The sequence below is a fragment of the Saccostrea cucullata genome, unplaced genomic scaffold, assembly GCF_032062105.1.
Source record: "Saccostrea cucullata isolate Sc308-1 unplaced genomic scaffold, CSIRO_AGI_Scuc_v1 ctg4420, whole genome shotgun sequence".
NCBI classification, from domain to species: Eukaryota; Metazoa; Mollusca; class Bivalvia; order Ostreida; family Ostreidae; genus Saccostrea; species Saccostrea cuccullata.
The window spans coordinates 1-22,980 of record NW_026931229.1 but is presented as its reverse complement, the minus strand read 5'-3'; the positions used below and the strand labels follow the sequence as shown (position 1 = coordinate 22,980).

General features: G+C 31.6%; 2 protein-coding genes across 2 annotated transcripts; one reads left to right on the top strand and one right to left on the bottom strand.

Annotated features, from left to right (window-relative positions):
• The first annotated feature begins 1,534 nt into the window (after positions 1-1,534).
• Positions 1,535-4,139, top strand: LOC134231899 (short-chain collagen C4-like). Its single transcript, XM_062713854.1, has 4 exons — positions 1,535-1,549; positions 1,737-1,894; positions 3,063-3,296; positions 3,853-4,139. The coding sequence occupies exons 2-4, from the start codon at positions 1,756-1,758 to the stop codon at positions 4,095-4,097; spliced, it is 618 nt and encodes a 205-aa protein (XP_062569838.1). The 5' UTR covers positions 1,535-1,549; positions 1,737-1,755; the 3' UTR covers positions 4,098-4,139.
• Positions 4,140-10,673: 6,534 nt separating this feature from the next.
• Positions 10,674-15,384, bottom strand: LOC134231897 (short-chain collagen C4-like). The gene is made up of 4 exons (XM_062713852.1): positions 15,147-15,384; positions 14,848-14,925; positions 14,523-14,753; positions 10,674-10,953 (listed from the first exon to the last, which is right to left on the bottom strand). The coding sequence occupies exons 1-4, from the start codon at positions 15,382-15,384 to the stop codon at positions 10,709-10,711; spliced, it is 792 nt and encodes a 263-aa protein (XP_062569836.1). The 3' UTR covers positions 10,674-10,708.
• Between the last annotated feature and the right edge of the window lie 7,596 nt (positions 15,385-22,980).

The window sequence follows — 22,980 nt, the reverse complement described above, 5'->3', positions numbered from 1 at the left end:
CCTAAAAGTTCAGAAGTTATGGCGAAGGTTCAATTTTTTTTTAAAGTAGGTCAAACTCCAAGGTCAAGGTCAAAGGGCAAAGTTCTTGATATGAAATGAAAGGTCTTGTCACAAGGATTAAATATGCAAAGTATAACACTTAAAAAAGGTTTTGGTCAAGGTTTGCTTATTTAAAGTAGGTCAATCTCAAAGGTTAAAGTCAAAGGGTCAAAGTATCCAATGAAGGGTCTTCTTACAAGGATTACGTATAAGTAGTATGAAAGCCCTATCCCATACCCTTCCAAAATAATGGCCAAGGTTAAAGGTATTTTACAAGTACGGAATTCTACAAGGTCAAGGTCAAAGGGTCAAGGTTGTTGGTATCCTATGAAAGGTGTTTTAACAAAGATTACATATGTGAAGTATAAGCGTTCTGGTATCTACTGTTCAAAAGATATGGCCAAAGTAAAAGTTTAAAATTTTCATGTAAAAGTGGGTCAATCTCCAATGTCAAGGTCAAAAGGTCAAATTCGGTGATACCCAAAGAAAGGTCTTGTCACAAGGAAAACACATGTGAAATATGAAAGTCATAGCTCAATTTATTCAAAAATTATGGGCAAGGTTAAAGTTTTTGCGGACAAACAGAGAGACAGACAGACAGACGGACCCGACAAAAACTATATACCACCGAAACTTCGTTTACGGGGGCATAAAAATCTTTTTCTAAAGAATATAAAAGCCATGATTATTGTTATTTATATGAAAGCATCTTCAGGTAGTATATTATAGAACTAAATTTGTTCAATTCATAACATCCAAGGGTAGGGAAGTGTCTCAAGGGTTGATCAAAGTTTTTCATAGGAAAATAAAGGGGAAAATCTTAATAACAGAAAAGCTATGTTGAGTCATATTGACTTGTAAGTATCCTCATGTATTGAAGATTTAAATTTGCTCAAATCATGAGTACCCTTTGGGGTAGGAGGGAAACAATGGGAGTCAAATTCAAATTATTATTAGATATTTATACAAAGAAAATGCTTAAAAAATCTATAAAAATCCTTTTCCCCAAAACTTTATCAAAAAGTTATATGCAGAATTGATATGGAAGCATTCTCATGTAGCATTAGAATTAAAGCCACCTCCCCACCCCCACCCCAACTCTTTAGTAAACTTTTCAATTCTGATCTGATTTGAGCTTTTTCCTAGCTGATGTGCTCAGGTGGGCGATGTGGCCTCTGGGCCTCTTGTTACTTAATGGATCCTTGGTATAACTTTTACCTAAATGTCTTTTCGAAAAGGTCTGCTGATTTTGCATTACTGTAATTTGGTAAGTTTTATGGTCATTTGAAATTATACGAATGGTTGCTTATACCAGAAAAATAATTAAATATTAAATGTTGATTTAATGATTCATAATCAGAAATATTCAAATTTCAATCTCTAAGCTTGTTTCTTTCTTCACCTGTCAATATGCCACGTCTGGAATTAGGGGTGTAACAGAAGGTAGGGGTCTTTATATAAAAGACCATGCATCTCAGGCCTTTAAGACTTCGAAGAGCACCGATTTAAGGTAATTAAAATTAAATTAATTAAATTTTGGAAAGGGAAATGTGTTTCTCTACATGTTTGAAATTTTTTACTTGAAAAAAAATTCTTCTGTGTTAACTTTTTTACTTTATGGAAATTGGTTTGAAATATTGAATACATATAAAAATGAATATTTTTGCATTATCCTTAATCAATATTTCTTTAATTAGTCACTAGATAAAATCTAAGATGATGTCCATTCTCTCTGTCGTCTTGATCGTGGTAGTGGTCACTTTTCAAGCTGGACAATGTTTCTTGCCTGGGGGAACTGTTTACACCCGATGGGGCCGCACGACGTGTCCAGCGACAGCAACAATTATCTATTCAGGTAGGATTTACTGTTGACAAAATTGTCCAAAGTATATACTGATCAGGTAAGAGTCACTGCTTCCGTAATATCGCGAGTACCTCGCAGTTTTCCAACTTACTGCCACTGTTTGCGGGAGAGTCGAGAAAACTCTAGAATTTGGGGACACATGAGATTGTTTACAGTAGTAACAATCAAATGATTTAATTAATTCAATGCCGAATGTATATAATAAATTTCCAAGAAATGGACTCTAAATAGTAGATTGTCGACTAAGGAAAGTTTAGAATATTTTATCAGCTTTAAAATGTGACGATTTTCATTAATGAAAATTTGATAAGAAAAGTCCGCTTAGTTAAAATATCATTTAAAATGTAATATTTGAGGATTATCTCGACTCAAAAATTAATTAAGCTGGTTCAGCGATTTTTAAGCAAGGTATTCCACCAGGATTTTTTACTTATCCGTCCTTATAAACTCTACAATTACCTATCTTGCATTGTACTCAATAGCACATTGTCTCCATCCAACAGACGTTTCCTTCCTCCATCGCGAAAGAGTTCCGCTAAGTTGAGTAATCGCGAAATTAAGTATTACCCACAGACAGCAACTTTAATTTATTCGGTTATCAATTGCGGTGGGTTGGCAAGAATTTTCCAAAGTCAGCAACCGTGATCTGTACCGTAAGATGTACTGATTCTGAAAATTGCCAAAGAATGGTGAAGCATGTCTACAAAATGTTGTGGTATCCTGCATGTTTACACAATTATTTTGCATGTTGACATAAATAATTTTCATGAAGGATATGGAGATAACGAACAGTATTCAATCTCAAAGTCCATAAAACAATACAAAATAAGAGCAGAGCAAACACGGACCCTCGAAACATCAGAGGTGTATATTCATGTTGCATGTTTACATGTCTCTTCGCCACAATGACACGTCAAAAAGAATCAAACTGTTTGACATTTTATTTAAAATGCGTACAATTTAAATGCACTTTGAGGAGGAAACTATTTTATTTTCTACACTTTAAGACGAAAAGGAGTGATAATTAAAAGTTAACAAAGTCCGCGGATTTTCAAGTGTAACCTGCCCCACCCCAGGTTAAGCAGTACGAGTATAATTTAGGTAGATACTAAGTTTATTCCTTAAATAGAAATAAAGGATTACTTTGAATGGTTTTTAGGTTATGCTGCAGGAAGTCATTATAGGCACACAGGAGGGGCAGTTGAACCGCTCTGTTTACCGACAAATCCAGAGTGGGAGATCCATAACACAGAGGTAGAATATTCAAGAGGACTGGTCTATGGAGCCGAATACGAAACTCTCCATAGTCTGGTAATGACCGATGTCCACGACCATGATGTGCCCTGTGCTGTCTGTAGGACTCAAAACAACGAGTCCGTCTTAGCTATTCCAGGTATAGATATTATTTTTAAAGTTTAAATCAATGATATGTTCAAGGTCAAACTGAGAGACATGAAACTAGAATCGTTGATATTTTCTAATGTTTCTATGAAAGTTTTGGAATTCGCATTGTTTACATTTACCGCTACTACATCCGAGAGTGACACTAACAGTTTACTTGAACTGGTTGTAAGTTCAAATTTGGTCTGCAACTGACCTTAATCTACAAGAAATGGGTAGCAATTGTTCCTTCGATATGAGCTCGTCACTTGAAGTGAAAGTTACTGGTCCCTAGGATGGGGTCTTAAAAAACCGAGGACCCGTATCACGGCAGGTAAAGATTCCACTGCTCAGTGGACCAGAATGCCATGTATAAGTCAAAATCTGAAGCCCTTCACGGGTATTTTTAAAATTACGTCTGTACACATAGTGAAAACTTATCGAATAGGGCGTAAAACAACATATTAAGCTATGTTTTTTCTGGATTCTATTAAATTGGACACTTATGAATATTATGAAGATTCTGAATAATGTAGAATGTCTTCTTCATTTTTTATTATACTCCAAAGCAAGAAAATCTTGTTATGCCGGGTGGAAAGTAGAATACTGGGGGTATCTGATGTCTGGAAATTTCCAACACCCTGCTGCCTCCACCTTCACCTGTATGGACGCTGAACCCGAGTCTGTGGTAGGGGGGCATGGAAACGCCAACGGTTACCTATTCTATACAGTGGAAACTCAGTGCGGCAGTTTGACATGCCCACCATACAGAAATGGATCGGAATTATTGTGTGTCGTTTGTTCTGAAAACTGAGACAAAAGTGTCGATTGAATATGAAACTAAATACAAAAATGTATGTTTTGGCCGAATTTTTATGATTTACATTTTTTTCAATTGAAATTGTTTTCAAGCCTTTTTCTTTTTTGAAAATAAACTTATACTGTGATGTATGTCGTTTGTAATTGATTCACAGTCTTCAGATACAGCAAAATGGGGCAATTGGACATTTGCGGAATAGCGTACAGTGGACATCAGACTTCAGACTTCGGACTTTAAATAACAGGGACCTTCTCAAAGTGTGGAAATTATAAATCATATTTGCATTTGGATTAATAATGCAATGGCATTTGATATTGTGGTTATAAAAAACAACATACTTCTGTGATATTTATTAATAGGAAATGAGGAACACTTGGATTATTTTAATGTTTCAGTCAGTCTCTTTGGAAACGAAACTCGCGTCAAAAATGTATTTTCCTTTTCTCTCTTATTTACTTCTTCATTTAATTATTCTTTACCTTTTCAGTTTTATTATTAATAATTGAATTTTAAGATTTTTTCTGTTTTAAGAATTGTTTTCTATATGCCTGTTTTAACACCCCCCCCCCCCTCCGAAAAAAAGAGAAAAGGATGTGTCATAATGTATATCGAATTTGAAATAAATAAAGAGTGACGTACATTTGACTTTGCTGGAAAATTGATGCAGGATTCCTGATATACTCAGCTTCATCAGATTTATACCAACATCAGTTACCTGGTTCAATCCATTTGAATAAGCAAGGCTTATATACAGACTTAGCATCAGAACTCAAATTCTAATTTTGCTTTATAAAATTAAATTAATTAAAAAGCCAGTTGAAGCCACCCTTCCACAAGCACACATTTTTTGGCACAATACTTGTGTTAAATTAAAGTTTTAAAATTTAGCTTTGTGGAATCCAAATTTATTATTAGTAAGAACTTAACATCATGTAAAATTTTCAAAACAGAAATCAAGACAAAAATCAGGTGAAAAGCTGAGAAGCAAACACCGTTAGATTGAATGTAAAAAAAAAATAATAATCCTTGACGACAACTAAATATAATCGTCTGGCATCTACCAGAAAAAAAAAGAATATTTAGAGGTATAAGAAGTCTCATTTTTCCGTTTTGGCGTTTTTTTTAAGGGGATGAAGGATGTATGGTCACGTGACTCAGTTGATTTACGTCATAATCTCTGATAAAATATGTACAAAACGAGATTGAAACCACAGTACTTGTATAATTTTTTTGACTGTTTGTTTGCGTTCACCATCTAGTATAAAAATATCTGAAAACATTCAAAATTTCTTACAAATGTTATCAAATTACGGAATAGATTAATCCACTCTGCCGTTTCCCTACTCTGCGCGTCCAGTGCGTCTTTGACGTCATAGTGGATCTCTTAGTTCAGTAAGATCATACACGGTAAAAACGGGTAGTATAAAATCATAAAAACGGGCCATAATATGTACATGGTAGGGTATTTTGTAAATTTCAGAACGCAAAAAATATTTTTACATGGTTGTTGACCGAAAAGTTCTGTGGGTTTGTCTTATTTCGCTTAGTTCAGGAATGTGTGACGTCATAGTTGGGTTTTCCCGTACTCGAGAAATGTAAACATGACACGTTTTTCTCATGATCATGACTCGTTTAACTTTGCCCCGTGCAATATTGAGCTCAGCTTTACCAATCGATATTTTTACAGTTAATCAATACAATGACGACCTTGAACTTCGACGTAAATGTTCAAATATTGAATGATAGGATTTTTTGCAAATTAATTTTTTTATGGTTTAAGTTGTCCTAAAAAAGTCGTAAATTTCCGTCTCCAGATGTGGTGTTACAAAAGAATCTTGCTTTTTCGAATTTTTAACCCTATTCATACTCTAAAATATTTTAAAAGACACATTTCCGCTGGTATATTTTTTATCTATGGTGAAAAATTTCAATTATCGACCGAGTAATGGACCCAGAAACACGGAGAATAAAAACTCCGCTCAGACACTGTGGGGTATGGTATTTGTCACTCAATATCTCAGAAATAAGTCTAGAAACCTATTGATATGTCTGCTCTATAGTATGTAGGACATACTAAATAAGATATGTACAAAATATGAAAAAATTAAATGACAGGTATTTTTTCAGCTAAAGGTCCTTCATCCCCTTAAATTGTGGCCTTTTCATTTTTTATATGAACAAAATTACACTAGACTGGATTAATTTCGCTATAACAATACTTTCAATAGGCTTGTTTAAAAATTACATATGTTGCAATCAGAGGATATACTAGTGATTTAAGGAATTCGGTAAAATTATGGAATTAAGACTTATTTTTATCAGGTCAATTCTTTTTTTTAACACCTAATTACTTATGTGTTACGCATTAAATAAAGTAATATATTGAAGTTTCTTCAAAATTTCTTGAAGAATAATTTCTCGATCGTCAACAACTGCATCTTTACACATATAAGTGAAGTTTTTTAAAATCCAAAGCCTACAATATTTAGTTCCTTATTGTTTTCCAAATATAAGCTTTAAATTTTCTCCGTGTAATATTGAAAATCGGTGAACACGATTTGTTTTAGGCTAATGTGTAAAGTCACCTCTTTAAGAACATCTTTAAGTTCAAATTTAAATCAAAAATAGTCCTTGGAACTGTTTAGGTTTCTGTGTCTTTATTTTCATTTGCAAATTAGCTCATCAAGGAGTAACAAGCATACAATTAGCGCAAAGTAGGTACATAACACGAAATGAATTATTCAATTTTTAATAAGCAGAGCAAAATCCTTGGTAAGTAGTGAAAAATGTGTTTGCATAAGTTTGGAGATGTAAACACCATATGCAGGGACATTACTATATATAAGAAAAGGTGACGACGGAAAAGCCCAAGTTATTTCGTTTGTCACACCAATTCGTTGTAAGATGACACTTGTCGTCAATAGTCAATGAAAATTCGTATTATTTTAAACTGAGGGAGATAACGAATGAACATAAGAATGAAAGTAACTTCTCATATGAATTCATAGTCGATATATCTAAACGACAAATTTGAGGGCACAGCAAGCAATTTCTTCTTTTTGAATATAATTTATGTTTTGAATAGAATTTAACTTAAAAGTAATACAAAAACTGGTAACATAATATAGGAGCACAATTAGTGCCCATTGGCATTCCGACACTTTGTTGGAGATAAGGCCGCCGCAGACTAAATACAAATGAGGAACTTCATCATTTGTTTGAAATATATTTCATTCATATGAAGCCTATCATTTCCCCATAACTCCAGCATTCTTTTAATATTTCAAACTTCAGAGTACCTGTGTGTAGAATCAAAGTGACTTTAAAAAGTATTTGGTTAGTGACCAATCAAAGAATCTGAACATTTCCTACCTCCATTTTAATAAAGATGTAGTTATTTTTTATTTCAAAATCTTATTTTCTTACAGCATAAACGATAGAAATTTAACCTGTTTTGAACCTCTATCCCCTCAATTTCATGAAAAAGTGTACGCCTCATTTATGAATAGATGATGACGACCTTGAACTTCGACGTAAATGTTCAAATATTGAATGATAGGATTTTTTGCAAATTAATTTTTTTATGGTTTAAGTTGTCCTAAAAAAGTCGTAAATTTCCGTCTCCAGATGTGGTGTTACAAAAGAATCTTGCTTTTTCGAATTTTTAACCCTATTCATACTCTAAAATATTTTAAAAGACACATTTCCGCTGGTATATTTTTTATCTATGGTGAAAAATTTCAATTATCGACCGAGTAATGGACCCAGAAACACGGAGAATAAAAACTCCGCTCAGACACTGTGGGGTATGGTATTTGTCACTCAATATCTCAGAAATAAGTCTAGAAACCTATTGATATGTCTGCTCTATAGTATGTAGGACATACTAAATAAGATATGTACAAAATATGAAAAAATTAAATGACAGGTATTTTTTCAGCTAAAGGTCCTTCATCCCCTTAAATTGTGGCCTTTTCATTTTTTATATGAACAAAATTACACTAGACTGGATTAATTTCGCTATAACAATACTTTCAATAGGCTTGTTTAAAAATTACATATGTTGCAATCAGAGGATATACTAGTGATTTAAGGAATTCGGTAAAACTATGGAATTAAGACTTATTTTTATCAGGTCAATTCTTTTTTTTAACACCTAATTACTTATGTGTTACGCATTAAATAAAGTAATATATTGAAGTTTCTTCAAAATTTCTTGAAGAATAATTTCTCGATCGTCAACAACTGCATCTTTACACATATAAGTGAAGTTTTTTAAAATCCAAAGCCTACAATATTTAGTTCCTTATTGTTTTCCAAATATAAGCTTTAAATTTTCTCCGTGTAATATTGAAAATCGGTGAACACGATTTGTTTTAGGCTAATGTGTAAAGTCACCTCTTTAAGAACATCTTTAAGTTCAAATTTAAATCAAAAATAGTCCTTGGAACTGTTTAGGTTTCTGTGTCTTTATTTTCATTTGCAAATTAGCTCATCAAGGAGTAACAAGCATACAATTAGCGCAAAGTAGGTACATAACACGAAATGAATTATTCAATTTTTAATAAGCAGAGCAAAATCCTTGGTAAGTAGTGAAAAATGTGTTTGCATAAGTTTGGAGATGTAAACACCATATGCAGGGACATTACTATATATAAGAAAAGGTGACGACGGAAAAGCCCAAGTTATTTCGTTTGTCACACCAATTCGTTGTAAGATGACACTTGTCGTCAATAGTCAATGAAAATTCGTATTATTTTAAACTGAGGGAGATAACGAATGAACATAAGAATGAAAGTAACTTCTCATATGAATTCATAGTCGATATATCTAAACGACAAATTTGAGGGCACAGCAAGCAATTTCTTCTTTTTGAATATAATTTATGTTTTGAATAGAATTTAACTTAAAAGTAATACAAAAACTGGTAACATAATATAGGAGCACAATTAGTGCCCATTGGCATTCCGACACTTTGTTGGAGATAAGGCCGCCGCAGACTAAATACAAATGAGGAACTTCATCATTTGTTTGAAATATATTTCATTCATATGAAGCCTATCATTTCCCCATAACTCCAGCATTCTTTTAATATTTCAAACTTCAGAGTACCTGTGTGTAGAATCAAAGTGACTTTAAAAAGTATTTGGTTAGTGACCAATCAAAGAATCTGAACATTTCCTACCTCCATTTTAATAAAGATGTAGTTATTTTTTATTTCAAAATCTTATTTTCTTACAGCATAAACGATAGAAATTTAACCTGTTTTGAACCTCTATCCCCTCAATTTCATGAAAAAGTGTACGCCTCATTTATGAATAGATGATAAATAAACTTTTTTAAAATGAAATTTTAAGAATTGTATTTCCAATCATTTTATATAATATATTGAATAAATTAAACGGTATAGATTTTAATATTTATGAGATTTAAAGTAAATAAAAATTGTTAAGATTAATATGGACAGTCACAGAAAGGAGCAATTTTGAACATATTGAAACCCTTTTTATTAAAATCTTAATAATTCGAAACAACACCTTATTCAAAAAAATCAATGCTCGAATCTCCACACATTTTATCGTTCTGAAAAATAATTTTATTCAACAAAACATCTGGTAAATGCAGAGAGCAAAACACGAGCAATTCTGTGGTCTGCTTCTCGGATTAAGCCCAGTGTTTACGGTATTTTCTGAGCTCCTATATGCTAGCAGAAACACGAGTCGTTAAGGTGTAGCAATGTGCTTATGCAATCAAGGTAATACACGAAGTTCGCTTGGGGTGTATCAGGCACTGTCGCACCTGAGCCTGTTGCTTTAAGATGAAATTTTGTGTTTCCTAAAGCAAACGCCATTATACTCAATTAACTATTATTCATATAACAAAACCTCCTTCCAGGAAAAGGAGTAATAAAATAACATGTCGACATAATTACGTCGTTTAAATACTTTTGGGATCGATCACCGTTTGTTATCCTAATCATTTCCATTTCGACCAATGAAATTTCATGATTGTTGGATGAAGACATTTATTATGGTTGATTTGGAACCATAATACTTGTAAAAATGCAAAATGCAAATAACATTTGAAACTTCTAGGATTTGGCATACATCACTAAGCTTACACAGAAATAAAATAAAATATTTCCGATCGTATGCTACGCATGTATGCTTCAGCACGTCTCCTCCTAAGGAGGACTGTTTTTATCAATCATTCCTTTTGGTAGATATTTGTAACCAAATACTCAATCATTAACAAGTTTCCAATGTCAATTCAGAATAAAAGCAAAAGCCTCACACATCAACCAAAATTGACACAATCATAGGACATGTTTTCTAATAAAATTACACATCTACAATTTTATTCTAACATTTCAATAAAGCAAACTTTCCTGTGCCAATTTTATATTCGACCAACTGTTTCTTTGTCTTAACCATGCAAGATCGGTATCCTTCTGTGTCGAATCAAGCATAGTTCCAAAGTTTAAATTTTCTTTCTAGAATAATTTTTGAAAAATGCGTGTCATTTACGATTGATTATTTTTAAAATTTTTATTGAAATTATTAATGGAGTATCTTGCTATTGTAACAGTTATTCTGCTTTAAAATTCATGGTGCAGAACAAACAGCACATGTAAGTTCTCGTCCTTCTACGTATGGCGGACAATTCAACGATCCACAGCGAGATTCCACTGGATAGAAGAGGTAGCCATTATGATCTGCATGTCCTCCAACAACAGTATCCGGATTTTTGTCAATACAAGTATACATTGTACCAGCCTTGTGTCCATGATACCCTGCCATAAGGTAACCATGGTACTCCAACCTCCAACCTCTGAAGCAGGATTTTCTTGCTAAGGAAGATATAATTATACTATAGTTATTGTTTGAATGAATGTATACATAGCAACAGTGTAAACTTTATGAAAGGTTTCAAGTATCATCATATTCTAATCGCCAACCCTTGTAACAGACTGTTCTGGCTATAAAATACCTTTATGATGAAATATAAATATTTCTGAATTAATGTCTGCATGGGTTTTATCCTTCAATACCTTTGCATTGACTGAATAAACCAAAGCTGTATTCCGTCAACGCCCTAAAATTTAATTATTTCCATATTTTTTGACTCATAAAATCGAAAGTTACAGTAATTAAAACACCATAACCCAGACAGGGGGTCAAAAGATTACATGGTATGCGTTTTATTTTGACATAAAAAAATCGCTACACGCCGTATATAAATACAACGTCAAAAACGAAAATTAAAATTCACGCTCACATTAAATAAAAGCTGTTTCAGAGTACGAATGGCTCTTCTGTTAATGAAACTTACCTGCAGGATAATACAGGGATGTTGTACATGTAATATAAATCGCCTTTGCAGCTACGGCAAGGAGTTTTAAACAATAAAATGCGGGTTATGTATTTTTTCTGCAACAGCTGCTTCCGTTAATTCCAGTAATAACAAACAAAAAAGACATTTTATTGTTTATATTTATATCTGTTTAAATAATCATTTAAAGTAGGATTAAAAAGATTAATTATTGTAATAATGATGCGAACATCTTTATACGTTTCATTGATGGAACAACCACCGAAATAAGAAATCTGTATAGGCGACATGCCTAATGTAGTTCATGCAGTGATTAACGCAATGGGTTTTCTTTAGAAATAAAGGAGAAAATATTCAGCGGGTGTAAATATAAAAATATAAACACATATATAGGGATTGAATCGTTATTTATTTTAGACATAAAGTCTCTTAACTGCAAAGTCGAAATACATGCCTCATGCATGTATTTCGACGTTCTAAAAGCTTCGTGACGTCATACATATTGCAATGTGAATGCCATTGCACCATAATTCAATTGCACAGATATACCTAAATCTGTGAAAAAACGGTCTGTTTTGGAAGTCAAAATATTTTGCAGGATAAACAAAATACAAGATATGTCTTGAACTACAAGTGTTATTCTGGCACGGGTCGAAAAAGTCATGCCCTCGCCCAAGTGTCGCCAACAATAAAACCATTTAAAAGTATACACGCTAAACTTGTTTAAATACGATTGGAAATTTATATATTTTGTTTACCAATAAAAGTTACAAAAATTCTGTAAATTACACCATTACAATTAAACGCGTTATAAAGTTATCAAATTATAACTTTTTATAATTCTGTTAGGAGAGAAATGGCTATTTTTAAATAAATCCATCACGTGACGCCGTCGTTACTTTCAAACAAGGCGTCAAGAAAACAAAGTAGGCCGTTTGATATACTAGAGAGGTTAAGAGGATGATCGAGTACATCTACGTGTACGTGTAGCTAGGGAAATCCATTAATTTAATGCGATTTACGTCATTAGTTTTGCATACAGCGTAATTCTACAAGTTGTACACAACGTGTAGATTCGCAAGTACACGTCAGTGAAAACTTGTAGCGTTTTAAACTTAAACTACGGAATAAATATGTTTCATTCGGTATTTGGTATGAAGTTGAGAGTTTATTACGAACATCCAATGCATCTTTTTTATTTTAAGTCCTAAATTTATTTGATACAAATGAATTGTAAAGTGACTTGCTGAAATGATTTTACACGTACCGGTACACGTTCAATTTGTTAAACAGAACACGTCAGTGGTTACGCGTACGTATAAAATCACTTCTAGGTTTACACGTACAAGTACACGTACACGGCCAAATGCTTAACCACTCTACTATATCACTTTTGACGTGGATATAACAAGCGTCTTACTCTTAATGATACTTATCTTTTAATGTAATCATTATCAACAATCTACTCTGTTATGACGCATATAAACCTTTTAATAATTGTTGTCAAAATGCAACATACCTAGTTGTCTGTGATTTCACTTCCTTCATCAATATTCACGAAAAGATTGTATTCTTAATTACAGATGTTGTTGAATTGTTTGGTCATTACAACGACATCTATAGTACAATTTTGTGGAAAGCATTAATTTTTCATTACACGTCATGTGTTTCAAATCATTAATCACTTTGTTTCACACAAAATTCGGCGTTCATATAGCGTATATGACTTTAAGTTGCTCAAATTATTAAAATTATGTAAAAACTGAGCCAAAATATCTTACTCTGATGTTGAAAGTTCAAATTTAAGGTTATCGCTTTTTATAAATGTTTTGAATTATGAATTTTTTGGAATCCATTTTACATGAGAAAGAAGTGTGAATGAACTCTGTTCCTGATTTTTATTGTTTAAATGGGGTTGAGCTTGAATACTGTTCGTTATCTCCATATTTTTCAGGTTTACTAAATAAATTGTCCGAGTAACGATACCCTAGAAAAAAATTATTGAACTTAGCAATATTCTTTAATGATTGAATAATTGTTTAAATGGGGAAAAATGTCTTCTTTTTAAAATTCTTTACTTAAGGTAGGATTCTTCTCTGGTTTCTGACTAGATGAAACATTCAAAGTATATTTGCTTATATGTCTTATATATTTAGGTATAAGGGATTTTAAAGACCATATTTTTCATTTCTCATCAGAATTGTACAACTTTAAATAGAAATGGTAAACTGCGTTTTAACACCAGCAGGGACTATATTTTTGGAGGAATGCTGGCGTATGAAAATATCTTCTTTTCTGCCTCTCAAAATTATCATAGAACATTGAATTTAGTTATAATTTTTACGCAATCAAAGACTAGGCGAAATTTTCAAATGTAAGTTAAATTAATAATAAAAGACTAAAGTTTCAAAATATATCAAATAAATAAGATTTTTCACAAATACTACAACTACGTAGGCTTTTAAATGCTTCAAATCTAAGTACATACTTGAGCCAAAAATCCGTAAAAAGTGTTATTTCTCTCTTAGTAAACGATCAAAACTTTTAGTTTTTGTATCATTTTGTACCTTTATGTGACAACTTTACTATATGTGAAAATGAGAAAAAGTTAAATATAGGAAGCATATAAAAATAACTAATATATCCTAAAAATTAAAGAAAAGTAGAGGAAATTCGGATTAGTAAATATTTTTTAAAAATTATTTATGTCAATTTGGTAATATCATCTTATATGCCCATTATGGTTGTATCTTTTTATGCAAAAAGAAAAACGTTCAATCTTTTGAATTACAAGAAGGGATCGCTTGATTGGAAACAGTAATTTTCTGTTCTTTTAAAATGTCCAGGAAAAAAGGTAATGACCTTGACCTGACCTTGCCTCTAATATTAAACGGTGAAATTTAATTTCACTGATACTATCACTTAGTGATATTGTCCTCTTGATTCCGTGAAAATTTCATCAATTTTTAAATACAAGAAATGTGAGAAGAATCCTACCTTAAAAGCATTATTTCACAAGATATTTTTCTATTCGGTATGAATTTAGATCAATTACAGTTTCTTGTTTAAAAAAAAAACATGACATACCTGGAAAAACTGTTGTGGTTGTTTTATCTCTCAGAAGACAAACGGCACATGGCACGTTGTGATTATGTACGCTTGCCAATGGTATATAATCGGTTTCATATTCTGACCCATACACATAACCTCTCCATTGCTCAACTGCATCTTTATATTTACCCCACTCGGGATTTCTTGGCAAACAAAGGGGATCAACTGCAGCACCAGTGTGAGTAAAGTACGACCCTCCTACATAACCTGTAGACATATGATGTCCCTGTAGTAGGAAGGTTCACAAAAATAATGAGATATTTATAATCTTAAATATCTCACTTATAAGTTTAATACATACCCGAATGCACAAGCTGGGCTGTCGAGGGACAACTTTTCTTTCCCCACCTGATGTACACAGCACCAATCTTTGGATCGACTTGAATTTAATTTGAGCAATTCTGATTATTCTATTATATTCAACCGCGTTATTTGATTATTATCTTTGAATCTTAATTCGACATGTTATGTTTTACATCAAAATATTGAAAGTCATGACAAATAAAATGAGCTTTTAATACAGTATAAAAGAGGAAATGTTTCCTAGGTACAAACATAATCGTTCTAACTGTTTGAAATTGATAATAATGTTGAATGTACCTCCAGATCCGTTCTTCAAATCAGATTTCATTTGCTCCTTAAATTCTTTCATTGATTTTTCCATGGTATCAGCAAAACCTTTGAATTCCCGCTTTAAAGCCTCAATTTGGTATGACCCAAGAGCAGACGAGAGTTGACCTGTCAAATATCCCTGTAACATTTCTTTACAGTGGTTTGTCTGCGTTTCTGATTTGGATGCATGAATAAGCAGAATAATGCAAATAACAGAAGATATCATCTAGAAAAAAAAGATATCAGAAAATAAAACATTGAACAGCCTTTGCACCAAATAATAACAACGTCATACATAAACCCTCTGGAGTTTAACTTTTACCATGAATAAAAATACGCTTGTCCAATACATACTATTTTGGCTATAAATGTTTCCATGAATTTGAAGATTTTTGACATAAACTTGCATATATATAATTTTCACAAATAGATCCTTACTTGAAACTTGATATTTTAATCACACTCTAGCATGACAAGAAAAAACGTCAGAAAATCACGGAAATTAGAAATCATGTAAAACGCAGTCTAAAATACATTTCTTCATTGAGGAATGAAAGGAGAGGGTTTGATTTGGTTTATTGTTTTAAAGTAGTACATGTCATTTACATTTATAAAACATTTTGATGTATTTTAAAATCTTCGATACAACTATAGTTCAATTTCAAGGAATTGGCGCAAGGCCATATGGATTTTAGCTGTGATAATTATTTCGGTAATCGTTACACCCTCATGCTTTACCTATTAAAAATTTGGAGGTCGAAGAATAATTTTTTTCTTTATAAGCTATTCTGTTTGCATTATTAACTAGACTGTTGACCTACTTGGCAGAATAAGACAAAGATACCGATTGATCTTCTATTAAAGAACATTAAATTTCATGATATAGTCTTACAATTAATTTTGAAAATCAAATCGTTTCGAACATTTTTTCCTGTTGATATAAAATTCACACTATTATAAGTTGTTTTTATTTTTTTAATTTAAAAAAAAACAAAAAAATAATATAATGATAAATAATAATAAAAATGAACACAACAAAAAACCACATTAACAAAAAAATATAATGTCTCATATAGTGCATACTTGTATGCATAAAATATGATCATTATCATCCGAAGATCGAAGATAGAGCATATTTCCCCCTTTCTATTGTTATATTTGTCTTAAAAACGAAAATTTAATATCAAACTAAGAAATGTAGCACATTAACTTTAAGTTTGGCACAAGATTCTCAATAATTATTGACTTTAAGTTAACAAATGTATTCAAATTAGAAATAATTTTGATTTTGCAGCTGTATGAAGACATTTGGTCATTGTTAGTCATTATAGTGGTTCTTTTATGGCAACATTCTTAATACAAAGACCTCTGTTTTGCAATATGAGTATAGTTATTCGAGAACGTTTTAATCAAAAATTTCTTCTAGTTGAATTATCATTTGTAAAAATTGTAAAAATCAAATGTTATAGAAATATGAACTCAAATCTTTATGAAACTATCATATACATCCTCTCAGCAGAGAACGCAACACAGTGACATCTGCTGTTACAATTTCATATGATAAAACTTATCAGAGAATATATACCGTATATATAGGTGTTTTCTTTCTCGATGATTAATTTTTCTTTTTTTTTGCGATCATTGTTTATTCGCAAAAATAAGATAGGCAGAAAAAAGGTTATTTTGTGCCGTAAAGCCATAACCATTTCTTTTTCAATTGTTATTTAAAGTAAAGATACATTTAACTTAAACATGTAACATGTAAATAAAAACTGCACAATTCTATCTCATTTTTGGAAAATTCCAAATGCGCTAAGAAAATCCCCTGGGTAGTATGGTCAATGATAAATGTTAAACGATTTTCAACTATGATTATGTATTGAGCATGGCTTTGCAAATAATTAGTTAAAATTATTAGTATGTTCAGGAACTATTTTTCACTTCAGGCCATCGTAACGTTTTAGGATATCTATATTTAAAACGAACATATCTTGCTTTAAATGTGCAAAACATGCACATGAATTTAAATACAATCCCCTCATATACTATTTAAACAAGATTTTAGAACTTAAGACTCCTTCAATTACAAAATGGCTTTTGCAATTGGTAATACACGTCTACATGTTAAACAGACAGGTCGGGTAATGACGGTTCCAAATGACCCTAAGACTCGACTCATGTATTACTTGGATGTTGTTTGCAATGCGCTTGAATTAGAAAGTTCGGAAACTCGAAACATTGAAAGACTTCGAGACTTCCAAAACTGTCATATCTTGAGTGAAGATGAAAAAAGCAGCTGCTAGTTTTGTGCGCGATGCTTTCTCCAGACGAACTGATAAACAAGGTCTTCTTTCAAAACGATGAAATGTGCGGCGATAGCAACAACGAGTTTTACGAAATCGGAACCATCTCGAACAGGATGTTGGTTTCTAGCTCAATCGTTATTGGTGGACAGACGAAAATCATCAAAAAGATTATGACTTTCAAAATGGTCTGGTTAAAAAACAACTATATTATCCCGATGCAACAGATGGTTCGGGGGATGGAAGAGGCAGAACGAAGACGCCGACAGGCAGTTTTAGTAAAAAGTCTCACAAATTATATTTGCGTCATTTCATAACTCATTTGGGAAGAAACTGACATCAGACAATTTGTGCTGATTTCTGTTAATATGTAGATATTAAAGTATTTTTCTGAATGTAAATAAAATCTTGTGTTTTAAATTGTTATTTTTTAAAATTGTACATAGTATGCTTTGCTTCACATTATACATTCTCCTTATTTAGAAGACCTTGTTGGTTTTATACATTGTTAGTAAAAACATCAAAAAGGTATTGTTATCCTTATTTTGTCAGAGATCCTTTATATTTCTCTGATTGAATGATAAATTGTAATTGCTGTCAAGGTAATTTTATCGACCAAGAACTCACGAATTGATGACTTCAAAGAGATTGCTCATATATTCTTGTTTTATCAACTTGTTCGTCTTTAATTTACCTCGCCTTAAAAAAATTACCTACGTAGAGCATGCTCTTGCATATCGAATCAACTGTAAGGTATAAACTCCGTATGCAGGCGATGAAGGTATATTGCTGCAGAAGTAAGGGAATTTGACAGGTGATATTACTAAATATTTACCATGTGTTTACATTACATATGTATTATATATATAAAGTGTGTGGAAATTAATAGCAGTTTAAGTTACCATTACCCAGACATTGGGTTAAAAGGTTAAAGATTATGTTTTATTTTGACGTCACAAACGTTGAACATTCTGGAAGTGCATCACTATACGCGAATATAACGCTTACTTTGAACAGAATCTATTGCTTTTGCTCTTCCATTAACTGGGACTTACTTGGACGATAATACTGGATATATTTTGTGGCCAAGGTCACCTTGTTCTCTTTGTCTCGTGTGTTCAATGAAAAATTGTTGAGTAAAAATTTCAATATACTAGTAAGCAAATGATAATTATTTTTAAAAGATAACGCGAGCTATTTAATTTGTTTGAACACATTGCTGCAGTTATGAGACTTAAGGAATATTTTTAGATATGTAATTAGTCGTTGCATAAATGACAATAAAATCAAAAGCGCATAATAAAAACACTTTATTCCTGGTAAATTAGCATACCCCCAAAGTAGCTATTTGGTATAAACATTTCTTTTGAAAAAGCAAATCCAACTTTTATGCAGTTATATTCAGTGATGAACATTTTTGTATGAAATGAATATAAACTTATGAAGATAAGGAAGAATGGATTCTAAGAAGTACGTACAAAATAAAGTAAATAAATGAGGACATGTTGAAAAAGGGTCATTTAATATTTCTGTTGATAAAGAATGACGTTTATAAACATGGGTAACATGCATATTTCAAAGTATTCCATTTGCCAACATTAGCATTACAATTATTGTTATCAATGCAAGCCAAACTATTTCTGTGATCGGTCTAACATCACTACCCCCTCCCCCGAAAAAAGAACAATCTTGTAGATGTAAACCATGTTTTGTATATGCAAAAATACGTATTTCCGTTTTTGTCTCATCAAATATTGATTTCAGTTATCCATTAAAATTTCTATAAATGCTTTACTAGTATTTAAAAATATGCTGAATTTATTAATTCAAATACAGTCCTGCAATCTACAAGCTTCGACCAGTAAAACAAATCTAAACTAAATGCAAAAATAGGCTGTGCCGAAGACGCTGTATTAATATGCTGACGAGAGCTAGAACAATCATCCTGAAATCGTATGCCCCTATTAAATTGGTGGAGAGAATCAAGCATGTGTAATTTAAGAAGCGATAGGAAGTATCTCCTTCATCAATTCCCTTGATAGATTTTTTTCGTGTTTGGGAAATGTGTTAACCTTTTTTTTGTTTGTCAACAAAGTTCTATATTAAAATAAAATTCACTTTTTTTTAAACATTCATTTTCCTTGAAATGAATTTAATATTAAAACGTAAATTGTAAAAAAAATTATAGTCGATATTATTTGAAAAATAAAAAAGAATAAATTTTAAAAAAGAAAAGAGACGAAATCATGACACACATATTTTTTTTTAATTGAACAAACTTTCTTGTATGGGTGAATTCAAACTCGGTCAAGGCGATTTGAATTTTGGCAGTTATTCAGTTGATTTGACAAATTATTGTGAACATTGCGTCGAGTTGAGGTGGTTATTTCTTAAAAGAAACATTTCTTCCTTATAAACTAGTTTCAGAACTAGATTTCAAAGGAATATCTGCACGTAGACAATTTTATCACTAAAATTGTCAAGGAATCTAGGACACTAGAAGTAATGCTTTAAAAAAAGATTTGAAAAGTATGCATATAATTCAAAATTATAATTAACTTTCACAAAGCAATTTAGATTATTATTGTTAAAATGGAGGAAAAGTTCGAAATAAAGGCAATGCTAAAAACAAAACATTAATTCAACAATAACAGTCATGCAATTATTTTAATATGAATACACGGGGGTAATTTGCTGATTGTAGAGGAATGCAGAGAAAACTAAAAAAATGTTTCCATTTTAAAGTTGTCAGAAATTCAAACATGGTGAATGAATAGATTGTTATATTGTTTAAATTATCGATGAAGATGATTTTGTAAACACCACTTTAAGAAATCACTATCAGGTATTAACAAGAAGTACTTATGCTGTTTTTTCACTCTATTTTATTCAATTCAGAAATTGAAATGAAAAATAAAAAAACAGAATTATATTTCATTTTGATTAAAAAATATGGACTTTAATGAATAAAGTTTGATTTATCAATATGACAGAAATCAAGTCAGAATCTGCTCTTGACTGTTAAATGAAAATTTTCATTTCATTTCCAATCGTCGTAGAAGAGTTCAAAACAAAAGTCAATAAATTTCATAATACAGTTTAACATTATAAATACAGAATTTTTGATTTAAAAAATTTGAACATCATCAAAAAACAATAAATTAACAATTTGTAAAATATTTCTGAGCTTGTTTCGTTTTTAGACCCTTGTGTGGGAATTCCCAACACACACAAAAAATAAAGTAGTACACCATTTTAAACCCCTGAGCGGACGTCTCTGGAGACATTTTAAAATTTTACATATTAGAGGCAAGATGGCTTTTGCAATTCGAATTGTCCGCTTGCAAGTGAAGGAAACCGGCACAACGGTCACAGTTCCAAATGATCCTAAGGCTAAACTGATGTATTATCTGGACTGTGTTTGTAATGCACTGCATTGCAGACACTCAAAATATCGAAAAATTGCGGAATTACGAGAATTATAGATTTCTCAGTGAAAAACAAAAAAGCGAGTTGCTAATTCTCTGCGCCATGCTCTCTCCTGATATATTGCTGAACAAGGTCTTCTTCCAGAATGATGAAATGTGTGGCGACAGTAGCAACCAGTTTTTCAAAATTGGGACGATTTCAAACAGAATGCATGTGTCAAGGTCTATAGTCATTGGAGGACCGACGAGAAATATTCGAAAAATCATGACTTTCAAAATTTCTTGGCTTAGAAACAACTATATCAAACCAAATCAACCCATGCAAGCAATGGCGCGCGAATTTGAAGAATCGGAAGAAAGAAGAAGACAAAATAGTGACAGCTGCACCATTTTGTGAATATACAAACTCTTCAAAATGGTTGACAAACCAGAACCAATATTTTTTTCATATTCATTGGAATCCGAAAGAATTGTGGCACGATTTTTTTTCTTTTGAAGAGAAAGCAAATCAAATGTAGTGATATATAAACAATGTATTATTGAAAAACATCAAATATTCAGTAGTCTGTGAATTGTCTGTAATCTATCATAAGTAGAAAAAGTTTCTGTGTCAGTCATGAAACTCTGTATAACACATTTTAAATTCATACAATTATTACTAGATATATAAAAAAGTAAAACAACTTATTAATTAACCTTACGTTTTCTTCCAAGAAAAGGGATTACTTTATTATTATAATTTGATAAAATAATGAGATAAAGAAAATCACAATGTTTCAACTTCCCTAAAAAAATCAAACTTTAATGTTGTACACAGTAAAACAGTCATGCTAAAATAAAGTGTCAAGAATGAACAAATTTGCTTAGTTAAAAATATATATTATTACAATTAACTTTAAAGCCACAGGGAATAAAGACCACTGTATGCATGAATTATGTTCAAACATGTTCGCAGTAATTGCATTTTATTATATCATTTTTTCTCAACAATGAATAGTTTACTCGTACAAGTTTTACAAACTCAAATGGAAAATTGAAAAAATTTGATAAATCAGGGAGATGATTCTTGGCCCTAATTAATCTTTCCACTTTAATTTACGTACATTTACCAATTTTATGTAAATAATGATACAATATTACATGACAATTACAGGTATAATACAATGATTACAATATTAACATGATTAATGCTACAATATTGTTTGCTTATTACATTGCTTTTGCAATTGGAAATGTCCGCCTGCAAGTGAAGGAAACAGGCACAACGGTCACAGTGCCCAATGATCCCAGGGCTAAACTGATGTATTACCTAGACTGTCTTTGTAGTGCACTGCAATTGGATAGTACAGACACTCAAAATAGGTTTTTTTCCAAAATGATGAGACGTGCGACGACAGTAGTAACCAGTTTTTCGAAATTGGAAAAATTTCAAACAGAATGCTTGTCTCAAGGTCTATAGTCATTGGAGGACAGACTAGAAATATTCGAAAAATCATGACTTTCAAAATGGTTTGTCCTAGAAACAACTATATCAACCCTATGCAAGCAATGGCGTGCGAACTGGAAGAAGCAGAAGAAAGACGCAGACGAAGACGTAATAATGACAGCTGCACCATTTTGTGAATGTACAAAACTTTTCAAAATGGATGTCAAACCAGAACTGACCTTTTTTTTTTACATATTCATTAGAATCTGAAAGGATGGTGACAAAAGTTGTTTTTTTTTCTTTCGAAAAATAATTTATGAAATGTAGTGATATATATTATATATATATATATATATATATATATATATATATATATATATATATATATATATATATATATATATATATATATATATATATATATATATATATATATATATATATATATATATATATTCACGTACCGTATCTGTATTATATCATACTGTAAGTAGAGAAAGTTTCTTTGTCAGTCACGAAGTTCTATGTTGCACATGCACAATTAGCACAAGTATGAAAAATAAAATATTTACGTTACGATTTCTTCCAAAAATGGGAGGGCTTCATTATTTTAATTTGTTAAAATAATGAGATATAGAAAATCTTCTATTTACATTTCGATTTAT

What these genes read in the sequence shown, in the direction of transcription:
- LOC134231899 (XM_062713854.1), top strand. Translation starts at nt 1,756, where the DNA reads ATGATGTCCATTCTCTCTGTCGTCTTGATCGTGGTAGTGGTCACTTTT. An exon ending in AGCAACAATTATCTATTCAG is followed by an intron (nt 1,895 to 3,062) that starts GTAGGATTTACT and finishes AATGGTTTTTAG; the next exon opens with GTTATGCTGCAGGAAGTCAT. An exon ending in GTCCGTCTTAGCTATTCCAG is followed by an intron (nt 3,297 to 3,852) that starts GTATAGATATTA and finishes TATACTCCAAAG; the next exon opens with CAAGAAAATCTTGTTATGCC.
- LOC134231897 (XM_062713852.1), bottom strand. Translation starts at nt 15,384, where the DNA reads ATGATATCTTCTGTTATTTGCATTATTCTGCTTATTCATGCATCCAAA. An exon ending in TTTGAAGAACGGATCTGGAG is followed by an intron (nt 14,926 to 15,146) that starts GTACATTCAACA and finishes ATTAAATTCAAG; the next exon opens with TCGATCCAAAGATTGGTGCT. An exon ending in AACCACAACAGTTTTTCCAG is followed by an intron (nt 10,954 to 14,522) that starts GTATGTCATGTT and finishes TATCTTCCTTAG; the next exon opens with CAAGAAAATCCTGCTTCAGA.